Raw genomic sequence first — 19,403 nt, 5'->3', positions numbered from 1 at the left:
TTTAATAGAAAATAATAGAATTGTGATTTGTGACGCTGGTTTGGTGTGGTATTAATAGGCCTACATTATACAATTAGCCTATGTATTTCTAAGTCCTATTTTTTTTTTTTTTACAATACCTCTATTCATAAGTCATAACTCAAAGTGTTATTAAAATGACTATTTCGCCTTCGGGAATTTCCGAATGTGAGGTATTGTTGATTCAATAGTTCAATAAATTAGTGTTCAGGAAAATTTTGCGATCGTTTTCTAATTTCAGATCTAAAAAAAAAAAAAAGGCCTATCATTGGAATATTATAAAGTGTAGTGCTTAACCAAGATTCTTTCTCCACTCTCTCGTGGGGAGGGGAGGGCGGAGTAAAACTTGTTCCATTGTTGTTTTTTTAAATCTAACATTCATTAGTTATGAAGAGAAAAACAATCGCTCTATAAGTTGTATAAAAGAGTTGGCATATAGGCCTACGTCTTTTTTTTTAAAAATATTTTCAATGTTTTTTTCTTGTGATTCATGGGATGGCTGCCTAGTCCTGCGCGTTTGGTGCGCTGGACTGTCATTCTGTGGTCTTGATTGTCAGTTTTAAAATTTCATACCGAAACACGTAATTTAAAACATTTTATAACATTTTACGATAGAATGGATAGATGATGTAGAAAGTTATGCACAGTATCGAGTAATCTATAAATACCCAAATTTAGGGAAAAAAACACCAAGCTGCGGAAACTCTGCCCTACACTGGCCTACAGCTATTATGCGAATTTTTATTATTTATATTCATCTGAAAACATTAGATCTTGACAAATGGACGTTTTTAGTTTGGTGTAAACTTATTTAAGCTATTAAAACTTATTAGATCTAGATCTAATGTCTGGTCTTGATTTTTAGATCTAGATTGAACTTATATTTTACTTTTGAAAACCCTACTTTTAACTAGATGTAGTTTAAGTAGTAGTTATGATGTTATTCTAGTACTACTAGTACTAGTACTATTAACTATACTACTAACTACGTCTACTATTTGAGTCAATTTGACTATTATAAAATAATAATTATAATTATTATTTAGATCAATTAACTTTGTTGAGTTTTAATAAATAAGTTAATAAGTACTATTACTAGTATTACTGTATACTATGTAAACTATGTTATAGTTTGTCCATCGTGGTTCGATGATGACCACTTTGTCATCCAAGGGGCTGATGAGGGCTTTGCACTGGGGTTTTATGCCTCCTCATGTGGCTGGTGAGACCTATGTGAGCCCGGAATGTTCAGCCGCACACTGGGCAAGTTATTCCAGCTGGAGCTTGTGTCATTTGCCTTGCTTTTCTTCTCTGGCGTTTTTCTTCTGCCAGCATTGTTCTTTTTTCCTCAGCAACCTGTGCGCCAGTTTTCACAGCGCGATGCCATGATGTTCTGCCATGTGCCTCTGTCTCCCAGGTGGCCGGGTCTATGCTGAACGCCTTCAGAGAAGCTTTGAGGGTGTCCCTGAAGCGCTTTCTTTGACCACCTTGCGAGCGCTTTCCTTTGCTTAGTTGGCCATACAAGAGTCGTTTAGGGATGCGGTGGTCTTCCATTCTGCAGACGTGACCTGCCCATCGCAGCTGGGACTGCATCAGGACTGTGTGGATGCTTTGCAGACACGCTCTTCGAAGGACTTCAGTATCTATACTATTACTATGTAAACTATGTTACTAGTATGTTATAATGTATTCAATATTAATATTATTATTAATGTATATATAGTTACAATAGTATTCAATGAGTATCATTACTACTACTAAATCTAGTATCATTGAGTATGAGTCATTGACTGTGACTATTAAATAATAAATAATTAAGTAGATCTAGACTAGAAAGATCTATTCTAAGTCTAAATCTAAGTCAATGATAAGTAGATCTAGAATCTAGTAGTTACTTTATTTACCAGGAGTACGTAGGACTACTTCTTAGGCAGTTAGTGCTAGTTTCAGTCAGTAGTGTATAAGACAAAATAAGTGCATAATTGAATATATTCTTACATTTCTTAGTCAATTCTAGAATCGAGATCTATGTGATTCTTTCATTGATTCTAGATGTAATGAGAATATCTAGTTCTAGAAAAAATCTAGATTGATCTAGAATCTAGTTGCTCTACTTAGACTCTACTACAATACTCAATACATGATTGTCATGATGATATGATGACTTAGACTCTACTACAATACTCAATACATGATTGTCATGATGATATGATGATGATTCATTGATGATTAAAAAGTGTCTATCAAGTGTCAACTGTATTTAGATCTAGATAAATCTATACATCTAATTGTTGTTGTTTTTTTCTAATTTCTATACAGTTTTCAACTGATCAATGTAATTCTAAGACTTCTGTAAATAATTATCAAGATTTTTTTTTGAATGAGTTTAGAAACTAAGTTAAGTCTAAGTTTTGTTTTGAAAACATGGAGCAAGCTGACTTAGAAGATGTTGGAGAGCCTTTGAAAATGCCCCTTCAAGAACCTCATTGTGCAACACCTACAGCATTTCATGAAGGTGTGCACATACACAAAACATATACTTTGAATGACATGCCAGAGGAAATATTGGAGCATATTCTTGGATTTCTTTCACCATATTGTGATATGGATGCTGCTAGACTCGTGTCCAAACAATGGCACAGGGTCATTCAGTGTAAGTTGCTTGAAGCTTAGAGCTTTTAAGTCAGCTCCTTTCTTTTATTTTGTGTTAGGCAAGCTACATATCCCAGTCGTATTTCATTTTTTTAAAATGTCATTATTGCATTCATCAGCCGTTGTGATTCAGCGTAAAAGACGTTTTTATCAAAAGTTAATGTGTGGCGAGATCAACTGGGCCATGGTGTCAAAAGATAACATTTGCAACAAACGTCAGGAAAGATCCTATGTTAGGTGACTATAATTTTTTAATATCTATTTTAGACTGTACTTACCTCATAGATCTTGTTTGCAGTATTTCAAATCATTGTTTAACTATTTTCCTTCCAATTATTCAAAAATTTTTTATAAAAAGTTAGAAAAGTAGTTCTCGAAGAAATTAATTAGTTCTACCAATCGTCCGACTTGAATGTGTTTGTTGTCTGATAGTATGCATCATCATCATCATCAAACTCCATTTTGAATGAAAGCTTGAGAGGCTCAGAAACCCTGCTGTTTTGGTTTCCCAGACCTGTCAAGACGGTGATCAGCAAGTCTGGGGCAGTCAAAAAGAATATGAGACACGGTTTCCTCTTCTTCCCTGCAGTATTGACGTGACTTGATCACACAAGATTACCGACTTTGATTACCTGACAATTATTACATTAAAAGAAGTACAAGTTGTACACATTCAAGGGACAAACGAATAAGGTCTCAGTAATATACTTAGTAAGACCAGTGAAGACTTCAACGATGTTTATTTACACAGTGGGATGATTGTCTCTAAATCTGTCAATATTTACTGGCAGCCTATTTCATGATGCTTCTAGTTTCAAGCCCAAATCTATTCTCTTGTGTGCTCTTATTCTCCAACATTATTTGTCTGGCTGCGTCACTTTTTTTTACTGTCACTAAATACAATACCCAATATTTATTTATAAACGAATATTTTATCAAAGCTAAACTAGACACAATATGTATAACAGTCATTGTATGAATGTAAGGAAACTTACAATTTAACATGCAAGGCTAGACAAAGACATAGGTACCTGTTGGACAAAATTATCTTCTGTAATTGTGTAATTTATAAGATAAATTAATATTGTAAAGTAGTTAAACCGCTCTAAAAGGTGGGAAGCGTGGTCGAGAGGCTAAGTGCGCTTGAACTTGGCTTGTCTTGGCTACCTAGAAGGGGCCTCGAGGTTCGACACCCGACTCAGGCAGAGTTGGGTTTACTGAGAGCCTAAAGGCAGCATGGAAAACCAACTCCTAGATACCCCCTCCCCCCCACCGGTCCACAAATGAGATTGGACCAAAGCGCTCTGAGCATTCTATAAGCATGAAAGTAGCGCTATATAAAAGCTATAATAATAACTTCTTGCTTCAGACTAGACTAACACATAGGTACCTGTAGGACAAAATTATCTTCTGTAATTGTGTAATTTATAAGATAAGATAATATTGTAAAGTAGTTAAACCCCTCTAAAAGGTTCAACTTCTTGCTTCAGTTGTATTAGTGAAAGACACTCCCACAGTGCAGTCTATTTTGAAGGTTCCATGTACATATTTGGTGGCTGTACTTCAACTAACACAACATTCAATGATCTTTGGAAGTTTGATCTGACCACCAGGCAGTGGATTCGACCAGTGGCTATGGGTGAGTTGATTATTATTATTGTAAGATTATTTCTAATAAAGATTATTTCTAATAATTGCTCCATTGAATTCTGTTGTTTTTTTCTTCCCTCATGAAATCTACTTTTTAATTTATATTAGCAGACTTGCAGATGATTTTTACTTGTTTTTTTATTACTTCTATAACATCATCATGTGGCACCTTGCAACACATTTTTTTCTGATAAGTTTTTGTCACTGATTTGTGTTCACAGCATTCATTAAATACCTTTTGTCTCTCAAAGTAACATTTGGAGATGCCTCTATATGAATACACTGAAGGAATACACTGTAGAATACAATTTACAATTTCTTGAGTCAAATATCCTTAAAACACAATAATTCTATTGATGAACAAAATGCATATAAAACATAGATCACTAGTTCAAATCCTATGAGTAACAGGATATCCTGACTCTCAGTGATATTGGTGTAATATAAAGCAGAGTGAATAATTGCTGACTAAAATACCAATCTAATCCAATGACCTACAACTAATGACCAATGAGCACACTATCTAGCCTTGTTTTACTTCAATAATTTTCCCAAAAATCCTTTTGCAGACCATTTCATAATTCTTGGGGGGCATCGTTGCTGAGTGATAAAGTGCTTGGCTTCCAAACTAGAGGTTTTGGGTTAAAATCCTTGTGATGACTGAGATTTCTAATTTTGGGAATTTTAAGGCATCCCAGAGTCTACCCAACTCTAATTAGTTGGGGGAAAGTAAAGGCGGTTGGTCATTGTGCTAGCCACCTGACAACCTCATTAATAATGACTTTTACTAATCTGCCCCATAAATGGCTACGTCTGATAGGGTACTTTACTTACTAATTCTTGACCATTTCTCCAAAGTTTCTATCTCACTTCCCCTTATTTTCATAAATATATTTTCAAGAACATCGCAATGTTTTGGTCTGAAACAAAACTAAAAATTTTGACCCACATTTCTGATCACAATTTTACCCCTAACCTGGTTTGAGCCCACACACTTGGTTAGCCACAAAGTGTGGTCAAGCATGACAGTTTTACTTTAGTTATATTTCTTCATTGTGAGAGCTTACAAAACGTTTTGAGATACTAATCTTTGGGAAGAGTGGTTGAGAGACTAAGTACGCTAGAAGTTGGCTTGGCTTGACTACCTATGAAGGGGGCTCGAGGTTTGACACCCGACTCGCGCAAAGTTGTGTTTATTGAGCCCCTAAAGGCAGCTTTGAAAACCTTCTCTCAGATACCCTCTTATTCCCACTGGTCCACAAATGAGATTGGACCATATTGCTATGAGCATGCTATAAGCATGAAAGTTGCGCTATATAAAAGCTATATATACATATATTTATTATATAACATTGTTCAATTCCAGGCACATATCCTTCTCCCAAAGCTTGCGCTACTATGGTTGTGTACAGAGGTAACCTTGTGTTGTTTGGTGGATGGAGTCATCCTATTCCTTATCCTAATCCACATCAAGTAAATACCATTTATTCTAATCCATCACATTAATCTTTATTGGTCCACACTAAAGGAAGCTAGATCTACTAACTTGAAAATTTTGTCTAAAGTTTTACATAAATGTAAAGACTGGTAGTGTATGTAACATTGCAAGCTCAAGTTATTGATATTTTACATAGGTGTTGGCAGTAGATTATTATATCAGTGCCCTACATGTTGACTGCGATAGTTTTTTCAGTTATGAAAATATTGACAGTAGTTGGATGACTGCCTGGTTGTGTGATATGCGCACTGGACTGTTGTTCTCCCTGATGGCCCCAGGCTCATACCCTTTCCACTGCAATCCCCAGTCATTCTGCAGGTGGTTTGGACTGGGATATATCTTCAACTCTGAAGAACATCAGAAACATGTAAAACATTTTTTTACATACATTTAAATTCATGAGTCTAAGACCTAGATGATTTTGTGACAAGTACAATGTACAAACTTGTCACCAGAGCAAAAAAGTTTGAATATCTTATCTTATCTTATATAATACAGACGTTAGTTCAAAAAAGATGATTATGTCTTACATATATAACCTGAAGAAACACAGCAGAAAATTGTTACCATCAGTTGACCGAAATCTAATTAGGACTGTCGAGAATGAGAAAGTACAAACTAAGAACAATTTTTCCCCTCATGCGTCCTGCAATTTATTTCTTACTCAGCATGTCAAAATACAGTCCTCTTGCAGGAAGTTTGGGCTAAGATGAAACTATCTGAAAGAACATCTGAAACATGTTAAATAAACAAAACAGTAGTTTATTGTTTTAGAGGTCTAAGTACTGAGATTAGTTTAGTGTGCTTATAACATACATGGCGACAGTTGACATTGGCCTGACAGAAGTGTCTAATGTGTCAGTGAACTAAGTGTTAGCAGTAATACATAGTTTTAGTTTTGCACAATGCAAGTTTTGACAAGTGTCTTACAAAAGTTAGTGTTGACACTATTTCTATGATTTTATTTCTCCCCAGTCAGCCCATTACTTTTCTGAGCTCCATGTTTACAGTCCAGCTACAAACCGGTGGTCACATATTCTGTCTATTGGTCAAGAACCTGAACCTTTGGGTGGTCACTCAGCCTCTGTTGCTGGTCACTTAATGGTCATCTTTGGTGGATCTCCAAGAACTGGTCTGGGGTACATATATATAAATATTTATTCAGTTTGAGTTAAAACAATTTCTAACTGGTGGTAAAGTGCTTGTCTTCTGAACTGAGGGGTCCCGGATTTGAATCTGTGATTTTTAATTTTTGGGATTTTTTTGGATGCCCCTAAGTCCACGCAGGTCTGATGGGTACCTGACACTTGTTGGCGAAAGTAAAGGTTGGCTGTTGTACTGGCCACATGACAGCCTCCTTAATCGTCAGTTATAGAAACAGCTGACATTCACATAATCTTCCCTATAGATTGCAAAGTCTGAAAGGGGAACTGTACTATTTAGTCAATAAGATTTTACAGGAATAAATAAAACCATCTTGCAACTTTTATCTTTTTCACAAATTTAAACTTTAAGCCAGAAATCTGCTTTTTTTTTTTCTGTACTGTGACGTGAAGCATCAGCAACTATAAGTTAGGTTCTACATTTTTACAATATAATTTGCTTCACTTGATAAAGTACAAATGTAAACCCTGAATAGATAATGCTTTGATGTATTTAAGTTGTATCAGCGATTCCAAGTTTACACACATTAAAATCTGACACAAACCTCATTTATATCTATTGCCTTGGGGGTGTTGTACAGGAGCCTTTAGAGGTTTGATCGCTGCCAGGTTGACTTAGAAACCCCATTCTAGTCACAGGCCAACTGAAAGATATCTTCTTATGGGTTGAGTACTTTGTTAACACAGCATGCCAACACTCTTAAAGAATCAACTGGTGCTTGTTGTCAATATATTGTATATAACCAACAACTCATAACTTATGTACATAGAATAGTCCAATAAAGTCAATGAATGGGACAAATTGTCACATACCTCATTCAGAAAACTGAAATGGCTCTCTCTCCACCTCTCTTTACTCAAAGGCGTAAAATAGTGTAGGCATCTATAAATTTCAACCCTACAGTAAACTCACCATCTGACTTGTGACAAAAGTAACATGTTAATGGATTAACAATTGTTTGCTTATCAGATCAGTATTTCGTATGGAAATAAAGCACTAGTGTTATAGTTGTTTGTTTATTTTATATTGAACTAAACTTTTAGACATTTCTCCCATGTGCAGGACAAACAATATCTGGGTGTTTAACTTTCAAAAGTTGACATGGAAACTTCAGCCTGTGTTGGGAGATGTCAAACCTGAACCAAGATATGGACAGTATCAAGTGAGTAGTACTTTAAAGTCATGAGTGCTAGATTTCCCTAAATCAGGTGGATATAACTTTCACATTGAAAATTAATGCACTGCTTCCCAAATAGACAAATATTTTCTTATTGCTAGTTTCTGGCTATTAATAAGTATTTTTGTTTCAAACGCTAAGGTGTTAGGAAAAGGCTGGTGCAGAGAGCTTCAGTCAGATCAAGGTTTAGCCTTGGCAAAGGGAAATGGTATTTTGAAGATCTGCTTCACTGAGGCTCAAGGGTGCAGTCATTGTTGTAAAAACATTTTTTTTCTAAAGCAGTCCGAGTCATAGTTCAGTTTTGTCTTAACCCTGGCTTTGGACCCTTGCAGTGCCCTGCCCTTACTTTCCTATTCCCCTAGGCTCCTGGGGAAAATTACGCTTTACACAAGCATGATTAAAAATAAACTAGTGGTATTAAAACTTTTAAATGATTTATTTTATTTCGAGAGAAATTTATTAGAATCTTTATCTCCTATATTTTTTCTTGGTATGCCAGTCTTCTCAGCATGTAGACCCCTCATTCCTTCGATGAATCTGGTGCTGGTATAGATGTAGATCTAGTGTTTTTATTTACTGTAACTGTTTCGATTTTGTCTAGATCTAGATGATCGTTGAGTCAATCTCCATTTCCCTATCATTAGTATCATTGTAATCATTTTCTAGATCTAGTCCATTTCTTAGAATCATTGAGGATATATAGTTCCCTGCTTCATAAAAAGTTTATTTATTTAGATTATACTTTCCCTCCATATTTAATTAGTTCTGCTGTGATTTGGTCCTCTCCTGGTGCTTTGTGATTCTTCATGGTCCTAATTATTTCTGATGTTTCAATGAATGTTGGAGGTTCACTAAGGGATCTGGTCCCCCATGTGGCAGTTCATATTCTCCATTGTCTCCATCTTCAGTGGTATTTAGGATCTCCTCAAAGTATTCAGCCCATCTCTCAATGACCCTGCTGTTTTCTGTAATAAGCTGACCATCTTTGTTCTCACACATGTGTGATCTAGCTTGAAATCCGTTCTTTTCATCTTTAATTTTCATATACATTCCTCTCATGTCTCCCTCCTTTGCTAGTTCCTCTATTTGAGTAATCTTGGACTTTTCCCATTCCCGTTTTTTCTTTCTTACAACTTTTGTGGCCCTTCTTCTTGCTTCATTGTATTGCTGTCTAGTGTTCCTGGTTTCTCTCTGTAGCATTATCATTTGGGCATTGTTCTTCTCTTCTATAGTTTGTCTGCATTCATCATCATACCACCCTATTTTCTCGTTCTTTGGTTTAAGTCCAACTACCTCTTCTGCTGTTCTTTTGATAGCATGCTTTATTATTTCCCAATGCTCATTTATATTATTTTCGCTGTCCTTTTCTAATGTTGTCAGTTGCATTTGGAGTGCCATTCTATAAGTTTCTGCAACAAGTGGATCCTTTGTGAGTTTTTGACTATCATATTGCTGTGCTCTCTTTCTTTGGTAATTGTGTATGGTACTTATTCTTTGTCTAAGTTTAGCTTTTACAAGTAGGTGGTCTGAGTCAGTATTAGCTCCTCTGAAACTTCTTACATCTAGTATGTCTGATCCATGTCTCTTATCTATGAGTATATGATCTATTTGATTCTGGGTGAGATTCAGGTAACTTTGTGAATATTCTTATGTTGGAATTTTGTGCTGCTGATAGACATTCCTTTTCCTGATGCAAAATCCACTAATCTTATGCCATTATTGTTGGTCTCTTCATGTAAGCTTTCTTTGCCAATTATTGGTTTGAATGCTGGTTCCTTTCCAATTTTTGCATTGAAATCTCCTAGGACTAACTAATTAAATATGGAGGGAAAGACTTACATTCCCAAATACACAGACTAATATCAAGAATTTGGGAAGAAGAAGTAATACCAACAGAATGGGAAAAGGCTCTTATAATCCCAATACACAAAAAAGGATCCAAGTTAAAGTGCTGCAATTACAGAGGAATCTCTCTACTAAATGTGACTTATAAGATACTGTCTAGGCTTATAACTAAGAGACTTGGAAAATATTCAGAAGAAATCTTAGGTGACTACCAATGTGGTTTCAGACCCAACAAATCCACAACCGACCACATCTTCACACTAAGATGTATACTAGAAAAATGCCATGAATACAACATACCAATCCACCAACTCTTTATAGACTATAAAATGGCTTATGACAGTATCAGAAGGAAATACCTATATGACACTCTACAGGATTTTGGAATACCCAACAAGCTGACAAGACTTATTACATATGACATTAAACAACTCAAAAAGCAAAGTCATAATACAAGGAGAACACTCACAGGAATTTAGGATTAAACGAGGATTAAGACAAGGAGACGCACTTTCCTGCATGCTTTTCAATTTAACACTGGAGAGAGTTATAAGAAATATACACATAAACACAAGGGGAACTATTACTAACTACTTCAAGAGAGAAAACATGGGTCCACAACCAACAGGGACGATATACAGCCAACCTCTACAATACCTTGCTTATGCCGATGACATTGCCTTATTGGGTAAAGAAACCTCTGACATCGCTAGAGCCTTCATACAACTAGAAGAAGCATCTCGACCAGCAGGACTTGAGGTCAATGACAGTAAAACCAAGTACATCACAATGACAAGAGACAATCAAACAGAGGGGCAAAATATCAAAATCAAAGACCACGAATTTGAAAACGTCCAAACTTTCAAATATCTAGGAAGTACTATTAATTTAAAAAATGACCTACTAACAGAAATAAAGGAAAGAATAGCAGCAGGCAACAGGGCATTTTATAGCACCCACCATTTACTTAAGAGCAAAACGATTTCAAGGAAAACCAAGAAAATAATATACAAAACCATAATAAGACCAGCAGCAATGTATGGAAGTGAGACCTGGACACTGACAAAGACATCTGAAAATTTACTTAACACTTGGGAAAGAAAAATTCTTAGGAAAATCTATGGTGCCATACAGGATGAAACAGGGTGGAGGACACGCACTAACCATGAGTTATATCAATTATATGAAGACCCACCAATAGTGAACGAAATAAAAAAGAACAGACTACGTTGGGCAGGTCACCTTGAAAGAATGTCAGATAACAGAGGGGCGAAAATCATATACAGGCAAAAACCAAAAGGCAGGCGACCCAAAGGCAGACCCCGAATGCGATGGATAGATGACGTGGAAGCAGATCTGAAGCAGCTTGGGGTTAGGGCGTGGAGACGAAAGGCCCAGGAGAGATCTGAATGGAAGGATGTGTTAAAGCAGGCCAGAGCCCTCCATGGGCTGTAGCGCCACTGGGATGGATGGATTTAGATTATACTATGAGTACCTGAATCAATAAAAATTCGTTTCATTTTATAATTCAATTTACCATTTAAAAATACAAAACTCATGGGTTCGAGATTATTGTCATTTACCATAGGTCCAATAGTCCTACCTGACGTTTTTTTTCTTTGGATTTTTAATTACGGACATTAGGTTTAAGGTAAGGTGCGCGAGACCGATATGTGGGGCTGGCGGGGCGTGGAGTTTTTACGTGCAGACCGATAAATTGGTCTGGCCGGTTCAAAAGGTTAAGTCTGTTTATGTTCAATAGATATGCATTTAAGACTTTTGGGATGCATCTGTTAATATGGCGGTGAACTTAACTATAAATAATGTTGGTGCCAATCACATAGCCAGCTTTACATCATTTATGACTGGACATTGTCTTGAATACTATCATGGCATTGGTATACCATTTTAAGAATTCAAATTTAGAAATGATCAGTCAAAGACTGATATCATCAAATCAATCATCTGACTGATATCATAAAATGATTTAGCTCAAATCTATGTATGTAGTATAGAGATTTGTTACATGCATTTTTTCCTGCAGTTAACAGACTGAAAATATCTAATCTAGCTTTCCTCTACCCTGCCATAAGGATGCCAGCTTTCTAGTGGTTTCTAGTGGAGCTGTACCAGTGGCAAAGAATGAAAATTAGTTCATTTCTATTTGAACAATTGTATCTTTATTGTTCATGAGGACATTTTTGTCTTATGATTTGTGCATTACACATAAAAAAAACATTATAACTTTAGCAAATGAAATATATGTTTTCACCAATTTCACTCAAAGATTACAATTGAATGGCAAATGCATCTTTCATATGTTCCCACATGGTTTGGGAAAGTTCAGGCACTTGGGCTTTCAACTCTGTACCGCTAACAGCAATAACAGTGCCTTTACCTGTTGATTGGTTAGACATAGCATATATTACTTCATTGAATGAGGAGAATGTAAAAGTGAATGATTTAATGGGTGCTTGTGCCATACTCCAGATGGGTTTCTGTACTATCATTTTGGCTCACAGCTGAATCATTTGAAACCATACTTCTATCAGTTAGATCATTCATGAGTCACTAGAAGATATACTACCATAGTTTTGCTTACCCTGGAAGTAAAAGCCACTTTAAATAGTTATAAAAATAATCCTAATTAACAGTTCATATCCTAATTAACAGTTCATTTTTGTCCTTTATTTTAGATGCCCGCATACTTTCAGTTTAGTTGTTTGTTCTGTGGCTTTGTAGAAAAAACATACTCCTTGCTTTTTGTTATGTTTTCCATATCTTCATTTTTTTAACATTCTTTCTTCTTGTTCACTTCCCCTGTCCCTTAGAACTATAAAGTCATGAGTGAAGAAATTCGATTATTTTTGAATTTTCTCCTCAATGTTTTCCTTACCTTGGCACTTTAGTTTTGTTTAAAGTAGTAATTTTTTTTTTTTTTTTGCTTTCAGACAACTATGGATGACAGCCATATCCTTATAATGGGAGGATCAGGTGGACAGAATAGGGTCGTAAGTGAAAGGTGTATCTGTTTGACAAAATTTGATAAAAATAAGTAGGTCACGGTAACAAATGGAGGCGCAGTGACTGAGCGGTAAAGCACTTGGCTTCCGAACCGGGGACCGGGGTTCGAATCCTGGTGAAGACTGAGTTTTTTAATTTCGGGATCTTCGGGCGCCTCTGAGTCCACCCAGCTCTAATGGGTACCTGACATTAGTTAGGGAAAAGTAAAAGCGGTTGGTCGTTGTGCTGGCCCCATGATACCCTAGTTAACCGTAGGCCACAGAAACAGATGACCTTTACATCATCTGCCCTATAGACCACAAGGTCTGAAAGGGGAACTTTACTTTACTTTACTGTAACAAATACATGGTCCATTCATTTTCAATAGTTTTTTTTGTTAAAAGTTGAATTGTTTTTTTGTATAAAAAAGCCAACAGTTTGTCCAATATGCTTTTGTTCCATTCATCATTATTGACATTATTACCATGTTGATTGTTATCACTATGAGAAAGTAAAACTTAAGCTGTATTTTACACTGGAAAAGGATAATTTTGATAATAAATAGGCAGCGATGGATGTTAACTGGTGATAAAAACAGTAGTTAGGTACAAACCTTTTGTCACTTAATTAAGAGTTTGGGTGACTGTGGATTTGAGGAAATTGGTTCTTGAACTCTGTGAATCTTACATATGTGGGTCCTTGATTTAACACTTCACCAAAAACGTATCACTTTTTAATTAGCTTCATGTAAAAATAATATTAAGCTTGTCTTCATGCCTGGATATTAAGGAGGAAGGAAGCATTTCATGAGGCTCAGCAGTCCTAGCTGTGGCTCAGCAGTCTTACCTGTGGCTCAGCAGTCCTAGCTGTGGCTCAGCAGTCCTAGCTGTGGCTCAGCAGTCCTTGCTGTGGCTCAGCAGTCCTAGCTGTGGCTCAGCAGTCCTAGCTGTGATTTACATATTTTTGCCACTTCTATCACAGACAAAAACCAGTCAATTCAAGTTCTCTTTGGCAGTAAATAATGCAGCTAGTATCTATGAAAAACTCAGTTAATTACCAGCAAAACATTTTTGGTAGACCACATGCTTTATTATGTTTATGAAGAACATTATGTCCAACCTGTTGAAAACAGTTTGCCTCATTAGCTTTGTCTTATGTTCTCAAAAACAATTTTAATCTGTGTTTGATAATAGTGCTATATCTGACTTAGACTTAGGCTTAGACTTAGACATAGGTCCTCTAGCACCAACGAGCACATTAAGCTCTCTTCACAGACATTGGTCATAGGCAGCTTCCACAGCTATCTCTGTTTAATGTTTGCCGCTTCCGTAGCAGCTGAGATTTTACAGGGTAGGTTCGCTAGCCTAATTCCCTACTCTCCACTTTTCTTGTCTTGGGACTGGCCTTGGTGGAGTTATATAAATGAAATTATTATTATTTTGTTTTTGAATAAGTCAAAATAAAACAAGTGCTTGCATAACTGATTTAAAAAATTAGATTTTTCGCTTCCAGAAAAAAAAAAGTAGCCGTTGCATCAGAACTTTGAATGGTCTAAAATATTGTGATGTCGGATTTTCAATATCTTTTCTAGTTTACGAGATCTAAACGGGACAGACAGACAGACATTTCACACAAAACTAATAGCGTCTTTTCCCCTTTCGGGGGCCGCTAAAAAAACTATTTTTAAAATTGAAAATGCTTGAACAAGGAAAAAGTTGTAAAAAAAATAATTAAGAAAATACATTTGCAGCTGTGGTCACTGCTATCATCTTATCAAATGTTTTTGACATTCTTTCCTAATCCTTGCTACATTCCAGGTTTACAATGATGTTTGGCTTTTAACATTACATTCCACTGAGCCATGGTTCTGGACCAAAATTACAGTGGATCATCCTGAACTAGCTGCTCCTCATTCATGGTGCCATGCTGCCTGCAGGGTATGATCAGATTAACTCTGTAGGGCAGCGGTTCTCAACCTTTTACGCTCGGAGACCCCTTTTTACAATCCTCCGCTCTGTCGCCCCCCCCCTTCCCACACACACATACAGCAATAGAAGAATAGACAAAAACAATCCATTTTTTCGATGGTCTTAGGTGACCCCTGGCAAATCGTCAATTGACCCCCAAGGGGGTCCCGATCCACAGGTTGAGAACCCCTGCTGTAGGGTCTAGTGTTCCTCAAGCTTGTAGAATAGTTTTCATTCAAGTTTATCAGATTAAACAACCATTAATTAAATAAGTGTATAAATGAAGCTTTTATATTAGAAAACTTTGTATTACACCAAGCAGATAAGTTTTTTATATGTTGGAATATTTTTATTATTCAAATCCTATCATTGCTTTTGAGGTATTTGTGCAGATTGTTTGATTTTATTGGCTTCAGGTCAACCAAGTTATTGTTGTAGTTTGATTTTATTGACTTCAGGTCAACGTAGTAATTGTAGTAGTTTGATTTTATTGGCTTCAGGTCAACCAAGTTATTGTTGTAGTTTGATTTTATTGGCTTCAGGTCAACCAAGTCATTGTTGTAGTTGCCAAGGCCAACAAGCTCAGGCAGACCCGCAACATCAGACGCAAAGTTGGTACTTCACCTCAGTTGCTGTCTGAAGGATGTAGCACTTCTCTGGGAGCACAAGTTGTAGACCAACAGGTCGCTCCTCAGGACAGATTAAAGTGTCAGGATGACTGTGCAGATCATGTGCAGCACTCACACCAGGACAGTGTCAATAGCTTGAGTCAAGGAGTCAGTTCACAAGGTATCTCTAGAGACATTCATTCATCCAGTTTTGTAGATGCATTTTGTAATAGCTGTAATAATAGAATAATAAAAGATTCAATGTGTACATCCATCACTTTTTCCCACCTTTAATTTTAATGAGTGATAGGGACGCTGTCTTCTGTTTCGTTAGTACTGACAAGAGCTCACACTATGAACCAGTGGTACAAAGCCTCTTAACTTTGGCCTGTATCTTTTCCACTAAGGTATAAATAATTACCTTTACCACTTTCACCTGTCCCTTAGTCTGTTGAAACTTTGGGGCACCTCACATGATCTGTGTTTGTGTTTTTGACGTGGTAAGCAGGTCATTTTGAGGCCCTATAGCCATTGTTATCCTGTTTCGAATATTTTCATTCGTGATGTGGTTTTTATTGGTATAACCTAGTATATTCCTATAGCATCTCCATTGCTAGGACTCACTTCTCTAATTCAGTACTCAATATCAGACTAGTAACCGATTTTTGTTCATTAAATTTTGTTTTAAAAGTTGTTGAGATTCCTTTAGAATTGAAGATCAATAAGTTCTGTACCAAACATCCTGCAGGATGACAGGGGATGACAGCAAGTATGGTTTGAACTCAAGACCATTGGTACTACAGCCCGAAGTGCTTACCACACGACCAGGCAGCCATTTAATTATTTTTCATCCTTACATGCGTAGTGAATGCGCCACACACACACAGAGCTTAACTACTATGCAGACATACAGCCTTCATAGAGTTTACATCACACCAAGTTTAATTATCACATGCAAAGTTTGATAGAGTACACCCAATTTCAGTTTTACAATCAACCAGTTGTTATTTTCTTTCTGTTCTCTGTTCTGCAGGTACATCCAGTAATGAGGAAGAGAAAAGAAATAATTTCCCTAATAAAAACTTGCTCGAGCTACAACAAAAACTCCATCGAGAATGTGCCAACCTCTCGGACCCAAGTGACCATCATCACAGTGCTTATTGCTGTGATGAGCCAGAAGGAAGTTTTCATCGACTGAACAGCAGATGGGGCAATAATTCCCAGGGCCAAGCTTCTCATCAACATCAGCAACTGACTGACCAACCACAGCAAGGAAGCTTTCACCGAGGAAACCCTCGTCTAAGAGGAACCGGCCACATGCCCTCTATTCGTCCCAACGCGACATGCAATAGACAAAAGCAGCTGGAGGCTTTACAGAGGCAAGAAGAAATTCTCCGTAATAAGTCTCGTGCATTAGCTGCAGCTAGAAACAAACTGCCTGGAGCCTCTGCTAGCAGCAGTTTGGAGTTAGATGAAACTCTTCCGGATATTATTACAAGCAAAAACAAAATGGATGTCCATGTTCTAGACCTTAGTCGCTTGATGAGTGAACAGACTGTGGAATGGAAGCCCCTCAGCTCCCTACAACCAGTGGGGGCTCCAACAGAGACTGTTTGTTTTAGTTTACTTGAAGGCAGATCAGAACTTTTGCTGTTTGGAGGTGTAGCTAGAGACATGAAACATCCACCGTCCTCAAATACAGCTATTAACAAACTGTATATCTTACATGCTAATTAGTCAATATCTTGCATGTTTATTAGATATGTTAACCCAATAGCTCCTATTTCCGGTTCAAAAAAACCCCCTTCAAAGTCCTAAGCAAGGAGGGATAACTCCGTATTTAAAAAATCCTAAAAAATATGTATTTTGCAAAAAAATAATCAAATTGAAGATCTAATACAAATAAACAAACAAATAACTTTAAAAAATAGAACTATATGTCTAGTTTTAAAAAAATATATACGTTTAATACCACTAGAATATAAAAAACTTCAAAAATAGTCATTTTCCCACGTGGGGGCTTATACATTGGGGCTATGGGCCTGTTCGTTTGAAAAATTATTTAAAAAATAAAAACCTTTCCGATTTTATTAAAAATAGAATCGGTAATCTCCAAAATTATTTGTAATCACGCTTGCTACGAGACTAGAAGAAATCTTCTTTTTAAAAAGTTTAAATCAAGTATATTGAATAGGGGGTTTTAGAAACGTTTTACAACGGTTTAGGACAAAAACGGGAAAACGTTTCCAACTGCAGAAGGAGCTAATGGGTTAAAAGCTTGTGCCGTTAAAATGTATGTGTCACATATTTATTTCCAGTCTGGTCGTGTGTTGTGATCTGTATGAACTATTTTATTTTCAGTCTAGCCAGATATGATCTTTCTTGTTTTAATGGTCATAAAAGAATCCTATATTAGTTTTTTTTTATCTGCTCAGACTCTAAATTTACTGTGCTAACCTAAGCAAAATAAAAGTGGGCTCTCCATTTGTGCCTGGAACCTTTACGTTACTAAGTGCAAGACCCGTCAGCATTATTTTGGTGTATATCACTTCTCCTGTGGGAATGGTGAAATGAGGCGACAAACTGAGAAAAGAATCCCCTAGAGGGAACTTTCCAAACTCTTTGTAAAGTTCCACATTAAGCTAAGATTAAACCTGTCTTCAGTCTGGTGTGTCGCAACAAAGTATTGGCTAGCATATCAAGATACACAAGTAAAACAAAAGGGGTGAACAAAAATCTTGTCCACATTCAAAATATATTTCTCCCTCACACACACACTTTATCTTGAAAGGGGATCAACCTCCAAAAGTGTATTAGCTGTGATAGTAGTTTTGGTTGTGAATTGTCCTCATGCTGAACTTAATTTTTGCTCCTTAGAAGGAGGCATTAAAAACCCAGAAGCTTTCAACAGTTTTAGAAGTCATATTGGATTGCTTTCAAGGATTTAATGGTTTTAGATTGATTGAATAAATTCTCTTTCATTGCTTCCATTATGTTTAGTGATTACTTTTAATCAATTTTCAAATTGTTGAAATTAAATTTTTTCTATGATTGAACATAAAAACATGGGCAGGGAGGTGTGGATGTAAGCAATATTATGCTACCATTCCTTTTAGTTTGTCAGATTGTGTTTCATCAATTTCAGCCATGCCATGGTTTAAGTCAATTGAATTAGTTTGATTTCTATTATGCTATGGAGAATTGTAAACTGTCAAGATCAACACTATTGTTTTAACTATGGTCTTACTGAATCAGTGATGTTGACTTGTGGTGGTCATTGGGTTGTGAAACTCTCCACTCCTTGTCAGAAGCCTTGCATACAAATACAGAGTCTTCTTTCTTTCTCTAGTCTAATTTGGTTTCTCTGGGTAATTCTTTCAGTAAGTTCTGTTAGCTATTTGATAGATAATCTTGGCCAACTGTGTCCAAACCTTCCCAGCATGCATTAGCTTGCTAGCTGTGTTCTTAATCTGGTACTATACATCACTAAGTATTTGTATCCTTTACAGTCAAGGTCTTTTCATCATTTTGCTGAATAAGATTTAGTTTGACTGGGAAACTAGTGTAAAATTATTTTTTTAAGCAAAGCAAGGATCCTTAATTAGGGCCAGTTGAAACAGTTTTATAATTCCCCGGTAAATTTATTCTGTTTTAGATATTAAAGCTAAACAGTGTAAATGTCCTTTTTTTAAAATCTTTATTGTTGATAATGATATATTTGATGTGTTTTGAATACAATAAATTGTATCTTTTTCAAAATGGTGTCCAGTTCTGTTGAATACAAAAAATAAAAAAAGGCCTTTCAGTTGATAGGCTTACAT

The 19,403-nt window shown here is 36.3% G+C and overlaps 1 protein-coding gene across 1 annotated transcript; it reads left to right on the top strand.

The window, feature by feature from the left end:
• Positions 1 to 681: 681 nt before the first annotated feature.
• Positions 682 to 19,341, top strand: LOC106077742 (uncharacterized). Its single transcript, XM_056007805.1, has 11 exons — positions 682 to 819; positions 2,338 to 2,671; positions 2,790 to 2,907; positions 4,161 to 4,309; positions 5,687 to 5,793; positions 6,794 to 6,957; positions 8,045 to 8,144; positions 12,956 to 13,015; positions 14,825 to 14,944; positions 15,517 to 15,763; positions 16,616 to 19,341. Exons 2-11 carry the CDS (start codon positions 2,443 to 2,445, stop codon positions 17,317 to 17,319), a joined length of 1,998 nt encoding a protein of 665 aa, XP_055863780.1. The 5' UTR covers positions 682 to 819; positions 2,338 to 2,442; the 3' UTR covers positions 17,320 to 19,341.
• The last annotated feature ends 62 nt before the right edge of the window (positions 19,342 to 19,403 follow it).

This window comes from Biomphalaria glabrata, chromosome 13, assembly GCF_947242115.1.
Source record: "Biomphalaria glabrata chromosome 13, xgBioGlab47.1, whole genome shotgun sequence".
NCBI lineage: Eukaryota > Metazoa > Mollusca > Gastropoda > Planorbidae > Biomphalaria > Biomphalaria glabrata.
Note: the sequence above shows the minus strand (reverse complement) of the source record. Positions and strands in the feature narration are given on the sequence as shown.

Bases quoted from the DNA above. Each gene is read 5' to 3' on its own strand.
- LOC106077742 (XM_056007805.1), top strand. From the start codon at position 2,443: ATGGAGCAAGCTGACTTAGAAGATGTTGGAGAGCCTTTGAAAATGCCC. The intron at 2,908-4,160 runs GTGACTATAATT...TTCTTGCTTCAG, and splicing joins CAGGAAAGATCCTATGTTAG to TTGTATTAGTGAAAGACACT. The intron at 15,764-16,615 runs GTATCTCTAGAG...TCTGTTCTGCAG, and splicing joins TCAAGGAGTCAGTTCACAAG to GTACATCCAGTAATGAGGAA.